General features: G+C 31.8%; 1 protein-coding gene across 1 annotated transcript in view; it reads left to right on the forward strand.

Moving 5' to 3' along the window:
- Window positions 1-15,643, forward strand: part of FBXO47 (F-box protein 47) — a 16,047-nt gene extending 404 nt beyond the window's left edge. The window contains exons 2-10 of the mRNA XM_044676167.1: window positions 1,232-1,402; window positions 4,061-4,137; window positions 5,860-5,937; window positions 7,325-7,433; window positions 10,362-10,538; window positions 12,798-12,944; window positions 13,598-13,740; window positions 15,080-15,239; window positions 15,531-15,643. Of these exons, the coding sequence (XP_044532102.1) occupies window positions 1,232-1,402; window positions 4,061-4,137; window positions 5,860-5,937; window positions 7,325-7,433; window positions 10,362-10,538; window positions 12,798-12,944; window positions 13,598-13,740; window positions 15,080-15,239; window positions 15,531-15,643 (1,175 nt within the window). The remainder of the gene's footprint in view (window positions 1-1,231; window positions 1,403-4,060; window positions 4,138-5,859; window positions 5,938-7,324; window positions 7,434-10,361; window positions 10,539-12,797; window positions 12,945-13,597; window positions 13,741-15,079; window positions 15,240-15,530) is intronic.
- The last annotated feature ends 2,880 nt before the right edge of the window (window positions 15,644-18,523 follow it).

Genomic DNA, 18,523 nt, shown 5'->3' on the forward strand with positions numbered 1-18,523 from the left:
GGGGGGGAGTTCCCCTAACTCCTTTTTGGTTGCTGTATCCCTTGGCTTTAGGTAACCTTTTTGTAAACTCATCTCTCATTCAATATAAAAGAAAATAAAGTCTAGTGTTTACCAAGCATATGCACATAAAAAATAAAGAGATCAATTTTCCACAAAGGTATTTGAATATAAATATTTTATTATAGGTTATTAAGTATATATCAAAAAGTTAAATAAACTTGTGAGATCCTTGATCCTGTTTTTTGTCAGCCAATAATTTTATTCACAGTAAGGATTTTTAACCTGGGATCAAAGAATTTTTAAAACTAATTTAATAACTTTCAGTATAGTTTGTTTCCTTTATAATCCTACACATTTTATTTTATGTGTTAAAAAAATTATTCTGAGAAGGGAACCATAGGCTTCACCAGATTGACAAAGGGGTCTACAGACACAAAAAAGTTAAGATCTTTTCTAGGTATAGTTTCTGAAACAGATATCTGCATATTATATTCGGCCTCCAGTTTTTTTCTTCCTTTGGATTTGAATAAGAAAAGAACTGAGACTACTTATTCAAAGAGATAAGTTTTTATAAACTATATTAGACCTAAATATGTTTAGTAAGAATAGGAATTCTCTAAAGGTACACAAAGATTCTATGGCTTCATGGATTGGAAATCAGTTGAAAATTTCTGGTTATTTCAGAGATCAATTAGCTTATCTTTCACTAGGTCTTTGTTGCTAATTTTTTCTAGATGTTATAGAAATAATTTTTGTAACAAACCATTTTGTTTTGATCAGTAATCCAGTAGTTCACCTGTCTCATTTTTCAGATGTATTAACTATAATGTTCTCTTCCTTTGCCACTCTAACCTCTCCTCCCCACACCACCCTGTTCTCATTCCAACCTACAAATTAACAAACACTACTACTTTTGGAATATTACAGTAGGATAATATAATTATTTCCTATAACCCCTTGACAAGCTTCTCGTACCCACATATACCCCAGATAAAGAATGCCTGGTTTAGGAGGTACCAGAAAGTTGCTCCAATTCCTTGAGGCAGGACTCTAGCTTTGTTGAAGTAGTAACTTTATTTATTTATTTATGTGTATGTCTCTAAAGTATTAGTAAAAGATTTTTCAATAGTTTATTAATTTGTTAATGTGTAATGATTAGTTATGTTACTAAAGTTTAACAATAATGGCATTCTCATAGTTAAGCTAGTTGTGTTGGGTTTTGTTGTTTTAGTGAAGGATATCAGCAAGCTAAGCATGGTGTCGAAAACTATCAACCACCGACTTATTAATTATATCTCAACCTCATCAGGAAGCAGAAGGCTTTTACAGCAAGATTTTCATAACCTGGAGCTGTCGGGCAGAAGGCAAGGCTCCTGTTTGCTGGAGCACTACAGATCTCTAGGTGACTTATGTAATGAGATTGTGACAAATAAAGAAGTGCATTTAATTAAGGGGATTCTAGTATATAACCCTTTTGCCAGTGGGAAGTGGAGATATTTTCCAAAAATCGCCTGGTATATGGATGATTTCATTACTTTCAATGTCATCTTTTCACTTTAATCATATGTTTCCTTCTAACTATAACTCCAACAGTTTTTTTTATAATATGCTTATCTTCAAATATAAGTGTAAGAGTATATTTGAAAGGAATGAGCATATGTGTTCACTTTTTCTCTTTTTGTTATGTGACTTTAATTGGAGCTTAAGGGTTTAGGGAACTGATATTTCTATGTAGCGGCTTCCTGTAAAACATAATGAGCATACCTCTCCACTTTTTATCCCTTTCTACCATATTCTAATCCTATAAAAATAGTCAAGATTTAAAAATAATGTAATGAATAAAATCATTTATTCTTTAACAAGAAATCATATTTTAAAAATACTATCCATGTTTACTAATAAACCATATTGCTTTAAATTACCCTTATCAAAAATATAATTTCTTCCCTTAGCCTGTAATCATTTATCTTTTTTTTTCCTAGTTTAGTGTGGTCCATTCTCTCTAAGAGGAATAATAAAATAAAAATCTAATTTGGACCTTACTGATAAGTATCAATTTAATCACTTAACTGCTATATAATTAACCTTAGCATGGTAATAAAACCAAAATACATCAGGTTGAAAATCAGAGCTAAATAAAAGCAAAAGAGAAAACTAAAAAAATGCTACATTTTTTAAGCTTAAGAATGCCTGATTTTAAGATAATTGTCAGAAAGACTACAAGCATAAAATAAGAATATTTAAACATATAGATTTAAATAAGATAAGATTAATACAAATTCTATTATAGAATCTTACCATATTTATTTCATTGTTTATAAACCAGATTAATGAAGATTCACTAAATTCAGACATTACTTTTAACTATTTCTTATTAAACATTACATATTTCTTCAAACAAGGTTTATACAGGATAGGTTAAAATGCTTATTTCAGTATTTGGTTTTGACTATATGAAAGAACAAATTAGCACAGTTTTTCCTCTACTATTTAAACAAAACAACTTGAATAATTAAGCAAAAATCTTTCATCAGTCCGATTTTCCTGGTTTCTTAAATAAATTGATTATAAAATAATAACAATCTTATATTTCTCCAGCATTTTTTTATTTCCTCTCATTTAATCTACTTACACTTGATTTGTATGCTTACCTCAGACTTCCATTTTACTTTGGCTGTAGATACCTGATTCTTCAGGATTCTTAATCTTTAAGTGCCTAGATCATTTTTACTTATTGCTGTTCTTCCCTGATCTTTTATTGTTTTCAAGCAGTAAAATAACATTTTCAGAATCCTTCACTCTGAAGATTGTGAATTTTAATTTACTGCCACAAGAAACAGAGCAGATGGCTAATATGGAGAGCATTGCATCTAAGTCTATTTTTGTGGCAAGGAAAAAATTTTTTAAAAATTGAGCTGTAACTGCTCTGAGCAAGCACCTGTGTCTAAAAAAAGGGGGGGGGAGAGAAAAAAACTAACCAGTATTGTCAAGATTTTATAGGCACCATATTCCTTGAAAATTAGATTTTTATATTACTCTAATGTTCAATTACAGTTTCTTCACTAGGGATGAAGTGCAAAATATGAAGGGAAAACATTCACCACTGATAAGAGTCTGTTAGGTATAGAACTAAGCAAAATTAATGTTTAAATTTCATATTTGGCATTTAGATTGCTAAAATAAAATAATTTTCAAAAATTATATAAGTAAAGTTTACAAGGTAATATAGTTTACATAACTTTTTTAAATGGAAGAATTATTACCTTCGCTGCCAATAGAAGTCATGTTTTTAGGTTTTTCCCTCTGAAATAAGTTTTTTTTCAGAATAAGGATACATAGGTCATATGTCATAGGACTGTTGTTTACACATTTCCATTTTAGGAGTACTGTCCATATAAAGTCACAGAAAACACATAATCCACTTATTGACACTATAGTAATAATAGTTCAAGATACAAAGTTCACTGGGAAATTGAAGATTTTAAAAAGCTATCTGAAAACAATAGTAGAAAGCCTTCATATGCTCCCTCCAAAAGGATATTTTTCAAGGAAAAGGTGTTTTGTTTTGTTTTTTAACACAGTCCTTATCCCAAAGCAAATTGTGCTAACAAAAACTACTTCCAACTTCTGGAATTTTAAATTCCTATCATGTTAAAATTCTCTGTATTTGGGGGAAACACTAAAACTACTTTTGCCTCTCTAGCTGGGTTCTTCACTGATGACAGAAGTACTTTCTTGTACTTCACTACAGAAATACGGAATATCTGCTTCACTGATGTATCTTCAAATTTTACTCATTATTCCTTTTCTTATCCAAATTGTTTCCCACATTTGCAACTTTAGAGCCAATGTTAGATTTTTTTTTTGCTCCATATGTCACAAAATGAACATTAAGACAACTCAGTAAACAAGATATTCCTTGCGCCCCCTTGCCAAATTTTCTTACCAGTTCACAGTTGACTTTAATAATTATTTTGATACATTTGAGAAGCATGTATCTACTTGGTCTGTTCAAATTATCTGCCATTTTTTTATATGTGTATCTGTTTTTTTCCCTCAGGTTTATTGTTTAAAAGGTGTACATTGCTGCTGCCCACAAAAGAAAGACTAAAGTACATTCACAAGATACTCTCAGAAGTAAGAATAAACTTAAACTTCTGAATATTGACATAAATTTATTCTGTAGTAAACATGTTTTATAACTGCCTTGCAATCATTTTTAATCTCTTATAATTTTCAATTCTTGTCTTAGGACAAAGAAATGCAATCAATAATTATTCATTCATCATGATAAAATGTTTCATGTACTCAAATATTATAAAATATAGATATATTTATCTTATTTTTAATCACTTTTTAAATGTAATTAAGGCCTTTATTCAAATTCATAGAATTTTTGTGTGAGAGTATAAAAGCATTGTGCTTGGAGTAAAAAAAAAAATCTGGATTCATTTTCTAGTTTAAGACATTTCCTAACTACATAATCATGAGAGAGCCACTTAACCTTTTGAATCAGTTTCCTCATGTACAAAATGTGGATAACAATACCTATACCACTACCTCATAGGGTTGCTATGTGGAAAGCACTGTAAAGTGCTATATAAATATGAACTAGTATGATTTCCTATTATTATTACTTTTACTTTATGTTGGAATTATAATGGGTTTTTAATTAGACTTTATTTTATTTTCAAAAGAATATCTGTCTTCTTTCCCACCTCCCCTTTCCCTTCCAACCCACCCACTTTTCTTCTATTACTATATTGCAATTGTCATTTGGATAAAAATAATCTTCATTGTCTAGGCATCCAGAAAAAGTAAAGTTTATCTTAATCATTATAAAGACATCAACTTTAGAAGATAGTAATAATTTCATAAATTTATACCAACATGTTGTCTGCAATACTCAAATAAAACCTATTTTCACTGTATAGAAACATGAAGCAATTCAGTTTTAAGACTGTAAGTGCCACTTATAAGATTCCTACCTGCACTTAGAGGTAGTTTCTTCACCTGTAAGTTTCCTATACTAATTAAATCATAAATCTAATACAAAGTCACTGGTTAATAGAGTATAAAATATTTTTATATATTATTTTTAGGCTTGTATAATTATGCTAGTTTGGTATTCATATGAAATGAGTTCTGGCCTAGATTATTGAAATATCTCTAAAATGGACCTTTCTGCTTTCTGTGACTCTCTTCTCCAAAATAGTCTATACATTGAATCTAAGGTTCATCTTCCTTGAATAGCATTAAACATTTCTAAAATGTCACTTTTTCTTGTTATATTCCCACATAAAAAACTTTCAAGATTTTTCTGGTTTTTGCATGATAAAATTCAATTATTTAACCTTCCTATCCAATTTGTCCCTTCTTGCCAGTCAAATAGGCCTACTGTTCCTTGAATATACCATATTAATTTTTGCTTCCTTACCTTTGACCTTGCTGTTTTTCTACTTGAAACACCCTCTCTCTTCTCACTGCCTGTCTGAATTATACCAGTCTTTCAAGGTTAGTTCAAGTCTCATCTCCTTCATGAAAGTTTTCTCATTATTCTACCCCAAATGAATTTCTTTCTCCATAGAATTCTTATAATACTTATTAGTTTTCTAACCAACTTAGTGTTAACACATAAACTACCTTACATTATTATTTAACTGTATAAACTTTATTTCCTTCAAAGAAGTTTTAAGTTTCTTGAGGGCATAGACCCCATTTAAAAAGACTTCTTTTTTGTGACCACACACAGATATAGCACATAGCCAGACCCTCAATAGATGTTATTAAATTGAATTTGAAAGTCAAACTGTTATAAACTGTTATTGATTGAGGAAATAACAGCTTTTCTCTTTACAGGTTTCATGTTTTAAATTCAGTGGTTGTGGAGTTCCTATGCAATGTTTAGGATTACCATGTTATGGAATGTTTTTACAGGTACTGCACCTTCTTAAGCAAAGGAGAAAAGGCTTTTTTTTTTTTTAGTTAGGAGTAAATAGAACATAGAAATATGTCCTATGGCTAAGTAATAGAGGTTGAAATATTTCTAAAGAGAACAACACTAAATAATTGAACTTTTGCCTATATAATTCTATTATAAGCAGCATACCCCACATATATCCTAACTACATTGCTCTGGCAACTGTTTTGTAATCATTAATACATTACACCAAATCCTTCCCTTAAAGTTGTGATACTCCAGTGTTTTTGACCAATTGCCCATTTATAATATTGTTCCTAAAGAACACCAGCTGCCTTTGATAATATTGTTTCACCAAAAGCTGTGATTTCCTGAAACCATGAGTGGGACTAGCCTGTACTCTATCTTGAATTTTTATTATGAGTTCCTCATTATGGAGATGAAGGTTGGAATGAATGCTTAAAATTTATGGAGTTGTACTAGTGAAAAGAGAAAATACTATGGTTCTATAAATATAGTATTTCTAATAAATTCAAGCCCTTGGGCTAATTCTTTAAAATATATTGCAAGCCCTGGTACATCTATAATTTTGGAAATCAGTCTTTTTGCTATTCAAACTATGATTTCAATAAAAAGTAGTAATATGGCTAATCTCGGAAGCAGGGAAATTAAAAGCTGATAAATTCTGAAATTATATTTAAGGATACCTTTTTTAAAAAGTTGAATGTGTTTCTAACTTAATCTGTTAGAAGCAAGTCCTCAATAACTTAAAAGAAAACATTTTAAAGTGGCAGAAATTACTTAAATGATTTCAAAGGAGAATTTATATACCAACCACTTTTTTGTTTTTATTTCTTTTTAATAGATGTCTGACTAGCTCTATTACTTTTCCTAATAAATAGTCATAAATTTTAGTTATAACAAACTTTTCTATTTACTAATCTGAATATCATAAATGAATGCCAATGTAATATTTTAACTACTAGTAAATGATAGGTTCTTTTGTTTGTTTTTAATGATAGTCTCAGTTAAATAATTCTAAAACTAAGCACTATGGTATAATTCACAGTGAAATCCCTAAATAAATTTTCCTGAAATCTTGTAAAAAAGTAGGCCTTTTTAAAGAATCAGATTATACTCAGTATATTATTGTCAAAGTTCAGGTGTTAGTACCATATAGAAAATCCATTTAAAAGTTATTACCTTTCTCAACAAAAGAAAGGAATTTGTATTTGGAGCATCTGAAGATAGTGTTTATAAACAATTTTCTGTTTATGTGGAAAATCCATAATGGATGAGAACAAAATATGCTGAACATCATCTATATAAAAAAGCAAAAGTGACCTGCACTTCAACTTGATGTTCTGCATACCTGCAATGTTTCCTTTATTTTGTTATCTTTAGACCCTAACAGCAGGTTGGGATGAGTTGGAGTGCCACCGTGTTTATAACTTCCTATGTGAGTTGACTAACCTACCCCGCAAGGTGCAGACAGTTGTTTGCAGTAAACCAGGTAAAGATGTGATATTCAAGCAAAATATTCTAAAGGGAGAAAAAAAAAAGAGAGCAAGATTTAAAAGCAAAGTCAGTAGCCTAATACAATATTGAAAATATTCATTTTAAATACCAGTTTCATCTACTCTAGTCAGATTGATCTTTTTACTATCCCTTGAATAGTACTCAGAGATGTCTGTCTTAATGCCACATTGTGTCAAATTCATTTGTTACTCATCACATTCTGCTTTGTCTTGTTAGAGAAGACATTTTACACATGAAAGTGTAAGCAGCCCAATGAAATTGTAAACTCTTTAAGGGTAAGAATTGTATTTTCTGGTTGATTGTATTCCTTATAGCACCCAGAACATCGTAGATTTTCCATAAATATTTTGTTTGATTAAAAAGTAATAGTTTAGACAATTTTGTCAAAAATAATTTTGATTCAGTTTGGTTCAACAAAGATTAAATGTCTACTTTGTACAAGATAGTTTGCTGGGTGGCAAGAGGAATACAAAGACAAAAAAGAAACTATTATTACCTTCTACTGGACCACAAAACAGAAATGCAGATTAGTAAATAAAGTTTGAAAGGAGAGAGCACTAGCAACTAAGAATATTGGAGAAAGTTTATAGTAGAGTTTTGAAGGAATATTAATGATTAGAAAAGATATCAATGAATTGCTAGTCAGGTCCAGGAGAAAGGTTATGTGAATGGGAATAGGTAAGAGTTTTGAGTTGGAAGGAATACCTTCTTGACCAATTTGGCTGGAATAGAGCATATAAATTAAAGTTGAGATAATAATAATGAAATTAGGCTGGAACCAAATTATGAAGGGCTTTTGATAATAAGTTTAGAAACTTGTATCAAATTATCCAGATGAGAGGTGACGAGGGCTTAAAATAGGCTAGTGGCCAAATAATTGAAAAAAGGGGACAGGTTCAAGATATATTGTAGAGACAGAATTGATAGGACTGGCAACTGAGTAGAAAGAAGAGGAGGGAGACGAGCCATGAGTAACTCCAAGATTATGAATCTGAGTGCCTTGGAGAATGATAATATCATCAACAAAAATAAAGTTGAAAGTAGGAAGTAGGTATAAGTGGGAAAGAAGAAATCCATTTTGGTCAAATTGAGTTTGAGATGCCAATGAGACCCCAACTAGAGATATCTATCCATCAAGCAGTGGAATTGTAGAACTAGAAGTCATGAGAGAAATTAGGATTCGTATGTTATAGATTTGGGAAACTTCTGCATAGAGATGATAATTGAATCCACAAAAGTAGGTGATATCACTGAGGGAAAATAAAACAGAAAATAGAGCTGGGGACTGAACTTTGGGTGATGCCCATGCTTAGGGGAGGATGGGAGATCGATGTTGAACCAGCAAGGGAAAGTGGAGAAAGAATGTTCAGACAGTTAAGGGAAGAAGCAAGAGAGAACAGTGCTACAAAAAGAAAAGAAGAAGAGAGGAGAGAACAATGAACAGTGTATAAAGCTGCAGAAAAGTCAAAAAGGCTGTGGGGCTTCAAGGTCACTGGTAATTAAAAAGAACAGTTCAAGCAGAATGGTGAGGCTGGAAGATAGACTGCAAAGGGCTGAGAAGAGAGTGGGAGATGAGGAAGAGGAGACAATGAGTCTAGACAAGTTTTTCTAAGAGTTTGGCAATGAAAAGGAAAGGTAGAATATCTCAAAGGAATGATTGGTTTCAGGGGAGGTTTTTGAGAATGGAGACCTTAGCAAGTTTGAAGGTAAAGAAAAGAAGCCAATACATAAGGAGAGATTGAAGATGGGAGAGTGAAAGAATTATGGACAGGACAAGCCCCTAGTAGAGACCATTGGATATGGGGTCAAGGACACAGGCCATAGAATCAGGTAATAGTGTTAACTTTGACAAGGAGAAGGGTCCTCTGTGATGACTGGAACAGAAAGAGAGGAAAAGGGAAGATTTTGGAGGGTTTCTGAGATGTGAGTTAGGGTTGATGACAGAGTACATAATAGAGGATTCAATTTTCATAGCAAAATAGGCAAGGTTATTTGCTAGGGAAAGGAAAGAGTGGATAGGAAGTCATAGGAGGCTTAGTGAAAGAAGAAAGTTTGAAGTGGAATAGAGGAAGAATCAAAATAAAATAAGATTGTAATGCAGCAGTAGAGGCATACTTGGGATCAGAAAACATCAGTTTACCCAATGAGTCCAGTCTCCACAACTATATGACTTCCTTTAGCAGTAACTTGCTAAAATTAGGTATTAATAAAGAGAGTGTAGAGGGCTTGATAATCCAGAACTTTATTGCATGAGAGTGGTAGAATACCTTTTTTTCTGTATTGACTAATGATGTAATTCAAGCCTTCCACTTTATGTATTTTTGTAAAACTGGAGATACCATGACTAAATTATGCCTCTCTTTTAATTAACCATACTTCTAATTTTGAAGTATAGAATAGAGCAAGAACAAAGAGCAAAGCTAGAAAATTGGGCCAGTTTAAGAAACTATTGCTAGATGATTTCTTGTCTAGAAAGTGTCTTCAACACTTCAGAAATCTATTGCTTTATTATTAATGGGTTACTCCCTCTATTAATGTAAATTGCAATTCCTCTATATACATCTAGTGAAGTCTTTGTAAATTTCAGTCACTAAAAATGCATCTTTTGGTAGATAATTTTCTGATAATTAATTTAGTCATTTCTTTGGATAGCTGAATATAGTCCATCATCAAGCCCATACTTGAAGGTTTTGTAATTTGGAAGACCTGTCAAAACTTGTATTCCTAGTGTGTGAGAACTTTGGGTCACCTCCCCAACACAGTGGGACATCAAAGTTGGACTTTACTGAAGATCCTGACTTGATAGCCCACTTATCACTTTGTAACCACTGTGGGTATTAAAGCCTTGCTTCTTATTTTCTAGAAAAATTTTGAAAGTAGATTTATTTAACTTCTTTCTTAGGAAGTGCCCGAAAGTTGGAGTTAAGGATTAGATTATTCTGTCGAAATGTCCTACTAGATCACTGGATACAGAGAACTGACTCTGCCTTTTGGTTGACTCGAATACTAAAACCATGGCCAATGGTGAATCAGGCACGACTGCTCTATATAATCTTTGGACCAATATCATCTCAGGATGGTGAGCACTTGTTTTCCAGTAAAGGCACATTTCTGTTTAACTTAATTTATTTTAAAGAGGAAATGTTAGTTTTGTTATATTTATTTGGTTTCCTCAATCTTAATAATCATGCTAAATATGTCATGATTTTAGTTATATTTTTGGACCTCTAGAGATGGGGAATTCATTACTCCCTAGTACAGTCTGTTCACTTTGGAGCAAGCTCATTCTTAGGAAGTATTTCCTTATATTAAACCTAAACTGATTTCTCAGAATTTTCCTTTTTTCTTTTACTTTTCTTTTGCTTTTTTTACAGGCGTTTACTTATCATCTCATTTCTCCCCTTCTCCCAGAAAATTAAACAATAAAAGGAAAAAAGAAAACTCTAATAATAAATATGCATGGTCCAGGAAAATAAATTTCTATATAGATAATATCCAAAAGTGAATGTGTCATTCTCCATTTAGAGTCTGTCTCCTTTATGGCAAAAAGTGGTTAATGTGTGTTTCATCTTTAGTCTTCTGGAATCATGGTTTGTCATTGCATTGATTATAGTTCTAAAGTCTTTCAGAGTTGCTTTTCTTTTTTAAAGTCTTCCTATAAATTGGGTAGCATCTGCTTACTTCACTCTACATCATTTATAGAGATCTTCCTAGTTTCCTCTGAAACTTTTCATTTCACAATTTCTAATGATGCATTTTTTACATTCAAATACTATAATTCATTTGGGTATTCCTCAATGGATAGGCACCCTTTGTCTCTAATTTTTGCTACTATCCAAAGGATATATATATATATATATATATACGCGCACACACACATACACACACACACATATATATATATATATACACACATATATATACTATATGCATTTTTCCTCTTTCCTTGACCTCTTTGGAGTGTAGACCTTATAGTGGTATTGCTAAGTCAAAGTTTGGTAACTTTGAGGGCATAGTTCTAAATTGCTAGTTCTACAACAATATATTAATGTGCCTGTTTTCCCACAGCCCTTTTAACATTTATCATTTCCCACTTTTGTCATGTTTGCCAATTTCATGGCATGAAGTAGAACTCAGGGTTGCTTTAATTTATATTTCCTTAATTATTAATGATTTGGAGCACTTTTCCATAAGGCTATTAATAGCTTGAATTTTGTCTTTTGAAAACTGCCAGTTTATATCCTTTGATCATTTATCTAGTGGGGAATGGCTCTTGTTCATATAATTTTGTTCCTTGTGTATCTTGGAAAAAACTTTATTATAGAAATTTACTGAAAAGATTTTCCCCTGTTTCCCTTTTAATTTTGACTGGTTTTGTTGTTGAAAAAGCTTTTTAATTTTACATAATAAAAATTGACTTTTATCTTCTCTGATTCTTTCTTTTTTTGGACATGAACTCTTCTCCTATCCATAGATCTGAAAGGTAATTTCTCCCTTGCTCTTCTAATTTGCTTATGAAGTCATTATCTATGTCTAAGTCATGTATACATTTTAAATTTATCTTAATATTCAGTGCAAGAGGTTGGTTCATATATTCCTAATGTCTTCCATACTGTTTCTGTTCTTCCCAGCATTTTTTACAAAGGCATATTTTTTTATATTAGCATGTATAAGCTTTACATTTCAAAGATGGAAACTGTTCTGCTATAGTTCAGTATCAAATATATTTTCATTATCTTTAATATTATTCAAAAGATGTCATTAATTTTTCAATATTAAATCAATTCATTATTGTCTAGGTAATTGGAAGAGAATGATGTAACTAATAATCCAAAAGAGAAGTCAAAAATCTATATTTTAATGTGTTGTATATGTATGCCTGTGAGTACTTTTTCCCTCCCACAAGCAAATAATTTTAAATGGATATGATTTGTTTGTTCTGATTATGAATATTTATAAAGGGACCAAAGATAAACACATTTTTATACAAATCAGACTTTAATATTTATTTGATAAAAAATTCAAAAGTTACAAAAATCCTATTTTTCTCCATCTCTGTTTGTGGTATGTCAGTAGCATTATCTTCATACTGAAATATTACTTTGCTTACTAAAACAGCTTTTCTTTTGACATTTAAATGCTGTTAATATGTTTCCTCTTAAAGAATACTTTGAAATTATGCTACAATCTAAACTAACCTTCCATTATGAAAGTTCAAATAAATGTAATGTGCTTAAATAATGAAATTTCATTGTCTAATCCTATTTATTTTTTGAACTACTGAAAGCATCTGCCACTGAAAGAATTTTGCCACATTTTAGTTGTTTCAATTATTCAGGACAAGTGGTTTGGCAGAAAATGACAGAAGGACCTACAGATGAAACCAGTTTGAAAGGCTTAGCTGATGCCATTAAATTACTATATGACACTGACACTAAAGAGTGGACAGCAGATGATGTAATCAGTCTTGTAGATGAACTATCAGGTAACACTGTATGTTTACCAACATTGATTAATGAGAATTCTGTTATCCAATCATAATTATGAAACATAAGGCAATTTCTACAGGGAATAAAGTTCCTATTTTAAATCATAATACTCAAAATTTTTATAGTAGTGAATTTAAGTAGTTTAATTTTAAGAGTTGAAGGGAATGCATATAACTTAGTCCATATCCCAGCTACACAGTTATATACGTAATTTACAGATTCTTAGTTGAACCATAGTAAACATGAGCTCAGAACTCAAATTCCATCCCTGCAAGTTGTAACAAAATACTCTACATAGGAGAGAAATCTCTCCACTGACATACTCCTATAAGGGAGGGAAGACTAATTTCTCACTTACATACAATCTTGAAGAAAGGTATCCTACACAGGTGTATGCCACCTTGCCTTGTAATATATGAGTCAGAGAGTCAGAATGAATCTATTACTAGCATATCTGAAGTGGCTATATAACAATAAAAATTTTATTCAAGTTGAATATTATAATTGAAAAGCTAAAGTATTTTTCTGAATTATTCTCTTGGTGTTCATTTTATCTTCAATAAAATTATGTTATACATGTGTTTTATGATGATTACTGCCACTGTTGAACAATTTCTCATTATATGTAATTTTTTTCTTATTATAAAAGTGGTTCCCCGAGAATGGCTTCTGGAGAATAATGCACGTCTCCTTATCCTAAGTGGGAACAATATTTGTTTCACCTTCATGGCTAGCAAAGCTGTGAATGGACGGGCCAATGAACTGGCGAGGATGATAGTCTTTTTGGCTTTGGTAAGTACAGAACGAAGTCTCTTCTGGTACCCAGACTAACATTGCCTTCATCACCTAAAAATCTGATATGTTACTCTCTCTGTGTAACTGAAATATACTTAAACTATCAATTATTTTGAGGAATTAAGAATGTAAGTATGTTTTTAAATATCATATTTTAAAATTATATATAATAAACTAACATCTTGTGAAACATCCTTCATATCTGCCCTTCCTACTTTATTCCCTGTCCTCTTCCAGTTCATGTCTCTCACCACCTTAGGAGAATAGGATTGAAAGTTAGACCTTAGTGACCATCAATCCTTTAATTTGACAGATGAGAAAACTTAGGTCCAGAAAGATTACTTGACTCACCCAAAGCAATCAGATAATTAGCACAATCAGAATTCTGAGTCAGTTCCTCTGATTCCAAATTTAGTGTTCTATCCATTATACCATGCACCTTTTTTTTTTCCAAAATATAATTTAAAAAATTAAAATCTCCAGGAATACTTTCCTATTTAACTTCACTTAAATCTAGACATTCCTTTTTTCTAAAACTTCTTTGTTCAGTTTGAACTCTATCTCAGCTCTATTATTCTAGGATCTTTATTTTCTCTACATTTTTCGATAATATTCTTATGTTCTTTGTGTATGCATATGTTTCCATCTCCCATAAGGGACTGTTAAATCTGAGGGAAGGGACTGTCTTTTTATTCTTTTATATCCTTCTATAATTCCCTAGTGTAGTGGTTTTTTTATAGGAGATATTAAAGAAGTGCCTGCTCTCTGATAATTAGTTATCCATATTCTGATTTAGTTTTTCATGATGTATATCTGCTACACATGATGAATTGGTCAACTGAAACATTAGTGAATAAAACTTTCCCCCTTCAATGAGCAACTTTAGCTACAAACCTGTGATCATTACTTATAAGTATTATATTTAAATTAGTATAAATAACCTCTGATATGCTACATACAAGTTAAAATAGCAACTTTTTTAAAAAGGTATTAATTTTTCTTATAATGGCTCTTCTGTTAATTAATATTTTGTGACAATCTTGGACCTATCTTGAACATCTTTTTAGCAATGTTTCTCCAAATGAATTGAACTGTAGAACACTTTTTGACTTACAATAATATTAATAAAAAACCATATATGTTGGAGAGATTTTAGCTGGTTCTTGAGGGAAACTAAAGAAGCCAGGAGATAGAGAAGAGGGAGAGAATTCCAGGAATAGGAGTCAGTCAGTAAAAACATATAGTCTGGAGACAAGAGTGTCATATTTCAAGGAAGAGCCAAATTCCAACTCCAGAACTACTCACATTTATAATAATCTTTGTATGTCTAAATTAGGTCTGTGAGAAGGACTTGTACTGCATGGACTGGGCAGTAAAAATGATGCAAAAAGTCTGCAAAGTCTTTAGCACTCAGATGGAAAGAAATAACTTCCTGCAAAATGTGGAAAATGCATTTGCACGTGTTATAATGGACATGCTGCAGTCAGTTATGTCTGGTGAGTACTCATGTAAGCATTATACAAGTGTGCAATAAGAATGCCCAAGGTCACATTACTACAAAAAGGGAGAGTTAGAAGTAGCATCCACATTTTTTGACTCCTGTTCCAGTGTACTTTGTTACAAGATTTCTTGGTTACTATCATTGATTTTTGTTTGGGTAAAGCTTGCTGTCTTGTCTTCTGTTAAATTATTGCAGGGAAATTATGGAAATCTTGTGTTTCAAATAAGTCATATTAAAATTAATTCTCTTCCTCTCCCCATTCTCTTTATCCTGTTTTGGCATTTAGGAGATCGAGATGAAGAGGATAGCAGCTTTTTGAATTTGTTTCATCTTGTGAATGCACAGGCTAATTTCCATAAGGAAGTTTTATATATAACTATGAACAATACCTCCACCTAAATACTCAGGCATGATTTTAGAGAGTGCTTCATTGATTCACCCTGTAATAGTTTCTTTTCTCTATGTTCATCTTTTCACACATGATAATGTCTGTGTGATTTTTTTTTAATTATCTAGTTACCCTGTCCTAAGAGCCAAAAAATAGTGCTCTAGAGTTTTTGGCAGCATCTGATTACATGACTGAGCCTAGAATGCTTTGTGAAAGACTTGTAAAGGAGTTTGGGGCTGTTTAGAATATAAATCTACATTCTTTGCCATCTCTCTGACCATATAACCATAATGAGAATGTTATTCACATCACTGTTCACTTTTGCAGAAAGTAACAGATCATCTAGGTATAAAGAAAACATATTTTGCTCCTTTTCTTTAAAGTAAATCACATACTTTGCTAGGGATAAATTCTGCAAATAAAGTAAAAGTATAAGAGGAAGAAAATTATCTATTTTGCTGTCTGAGCAACTTCAGAAGTAACTTTTACTTTTTCTCTTGTGATGCTTCTTTCATAAGATCTTTTCCCTCATCCTCGGAAAGTGGGTTGCTTCAAGGAGGTCTGAAAAGGGAAACTGGAAATATCAAAGGTTAGAACAGATGAATTGGCCTCAGAAAGATCTAATTCAAAAGTCAGTGGGTGTATCCACAACCAAATTATTTTTAAAATCCCAGAAAGAGGAACTTGGAAAAAGCAGAGACCTAGGATAATTTCAACTGAACCAACTCTCTGCTACACCACAGTTATATCAAAAATCAAAGTATCCAATGGGCCAAAACTCTGGCTTCCCTCACTTACTTCTGCTAAAGATAAATTAGAGGTACTTTCCCATGATCCTTTCAGAGTCTGGCACTCTGTGTTTGACTTCCCTCACCAGACCTCCAGCTTCCTTCACCAAACCACTTGAAATGACTTACCTGGGGATGAAGAAAGGCTCCTGAAGAGTAAGCAGGAGAAGTGAATGTTACTTGAAGATAGGATGGCTCTAGCAGACTGGACTAGTGCATGGGGAAATGCGAATTGTGGGAAATCCTGGAATGTTTGGTTATATTTTGTACATGAATAAGAGCAGAATTTGGACAAAACTAAGGAAAAGAATAAATTATGGGGAAATGTTAGTTGCAATAACAAAAGTGGCATTTCACTGAAGTTTCTGTTCCAACAGAATTTATTTCAGAAAATCTGTGCTTTAAGAAGGTCAAAAATGAACATTTTCTTACTATGATAAAAGTTTTTGCATGGAACTACACTTATGGAAGAAATGGTCCAAATTTAATTCCTTTAATAGTAAGGATTTTGTTCCAGGTTTTGATTTAGCTTTTTCTGCAAAAGACAAAGGTTCTTGCTTTCTTCCTTTGGTTTCCTTTTGTTCTTTTTCTGATAAGAATTCCCCCATAGTTGAAGTCTAAAAGCTAAAAGTTGGGAGATAACCAGAATCTGTAATATGATTTTTATTTTTATATAATAGTGGCATATCCATAAAAAGTCTTGTATATAACTAGGATGTATTTAGTAAAATATGGTTGTACGTATGCTGAAAATATACCCTATTGAAAATTTTAGGGTGAAAAGGAAAAATTATTTTTGAAATAGTGATCATAATAGCTTGAAAAGTAATTATTTGCATGTAAGTAGTAATGATTTTTCATATTATTTCACTGTAAAAAGCTAAGCATCATGCATCTTAGTGCTAGAAATGTGGCATATCAAAGTTTCTCTTGGGTTATTATTCAAATTATCAAAGATATTTGGTTGTTTTCAGCAAGAATGCAAAATTAGCATAGTAGGGTTTCTGTAAAATGTACTCCAAACTGGGTTTTAAAACTTGAATTGTATTGATTTGTATTGGTAAGTTGGCTACTCTGAAGAAAAAAAATATCATATTTTGTTACAGTTTCTCACAGTGAAATGTTATATCACCTTCTAGTCAGAATTGGAAAAAAATCAAAAACTACATTCATTCTTTGTTGATAGTGGTTAAATTGCCTCATTTGGCTACCAATAAAAAATAAATTGATGGATTTTAAGACCTATCTTTGAGGACTACAAATAGTATTTGAAACCAAATTTGCAGTTCTTCAGTCCAACCAATCCAGTTTTCCATGAAGTGATACATATGTATTTGTCATCAGGAATAAATTGTAAAGTCAAACTTTTAATGAAAGTTTCCTATTATTGTTTTTAAAAGGTACTACTGCTAACTTAAAGGTAGGGATATATATGTCACTACAAAACAGAGGCATTTGGAGATAAACAGTATTAATGCCCTGCAAGGAGAACTGTTAGTCAATTCTCAACAAACTACAATAACAAAAAAAATCATCACAATAATTTTGAAAATACTAAAAACTCCAATTTTGTCATAATTTAGATTGACATACATGTCTGGCCTTTTGTTCCATTAGTTTCCTTAGTCACTTCTGAACTTTTTATAGGATAAAGTCACTTCTACAAGAAAAGTTTCCAAAATGCCATTAATCATAGTAATAATACTCCTTAAAAAATGAATGAACACTTTTTACCTAATGTCAAGGGCTTTATACTTCTTGAAATTACAGACTATCTCTTGTAACAAGGTTTTTTTGGGGGAAGGGGAGGGAGTTGATACTATTTTTACTCCCAAGTTTCATCTTATTCAATTGACAAGTGGTAAGTGGCTATATCACTACCTAGAAGTTGATCTAGTCAAGTTGCTGACCATCACAATGTGCTTGAAGGGGTGGATGGTAGTTCCTTTATTTTATGCATTTTGATTCCTATAATATTCAGTTCATACTCTTAGTTCCTCTGTTAATAACAAAAGAGTTGGTGCCAGAATTCTCATCTGCCTCTGAGGACTGGAGCAACCATAAGCTATGCCAGTAAAAATTTGGAGTAGTTTATCTTTACAC

The sequence above is a fragment of the Gracilinanus agilis genome, chromosome 4, assembly GCF_016433145.1.
Source record: "Gracilinanus agilis isolate LMUSP501 chromosome 4, AgileGrace, whole genome shotgun sequence".
NCBI lineage: Eukaryota > Metazoa > Chordata > Mammalia > Didelphimorphia > Didelphidae > Gracilinanus > Gracilinanus agilis.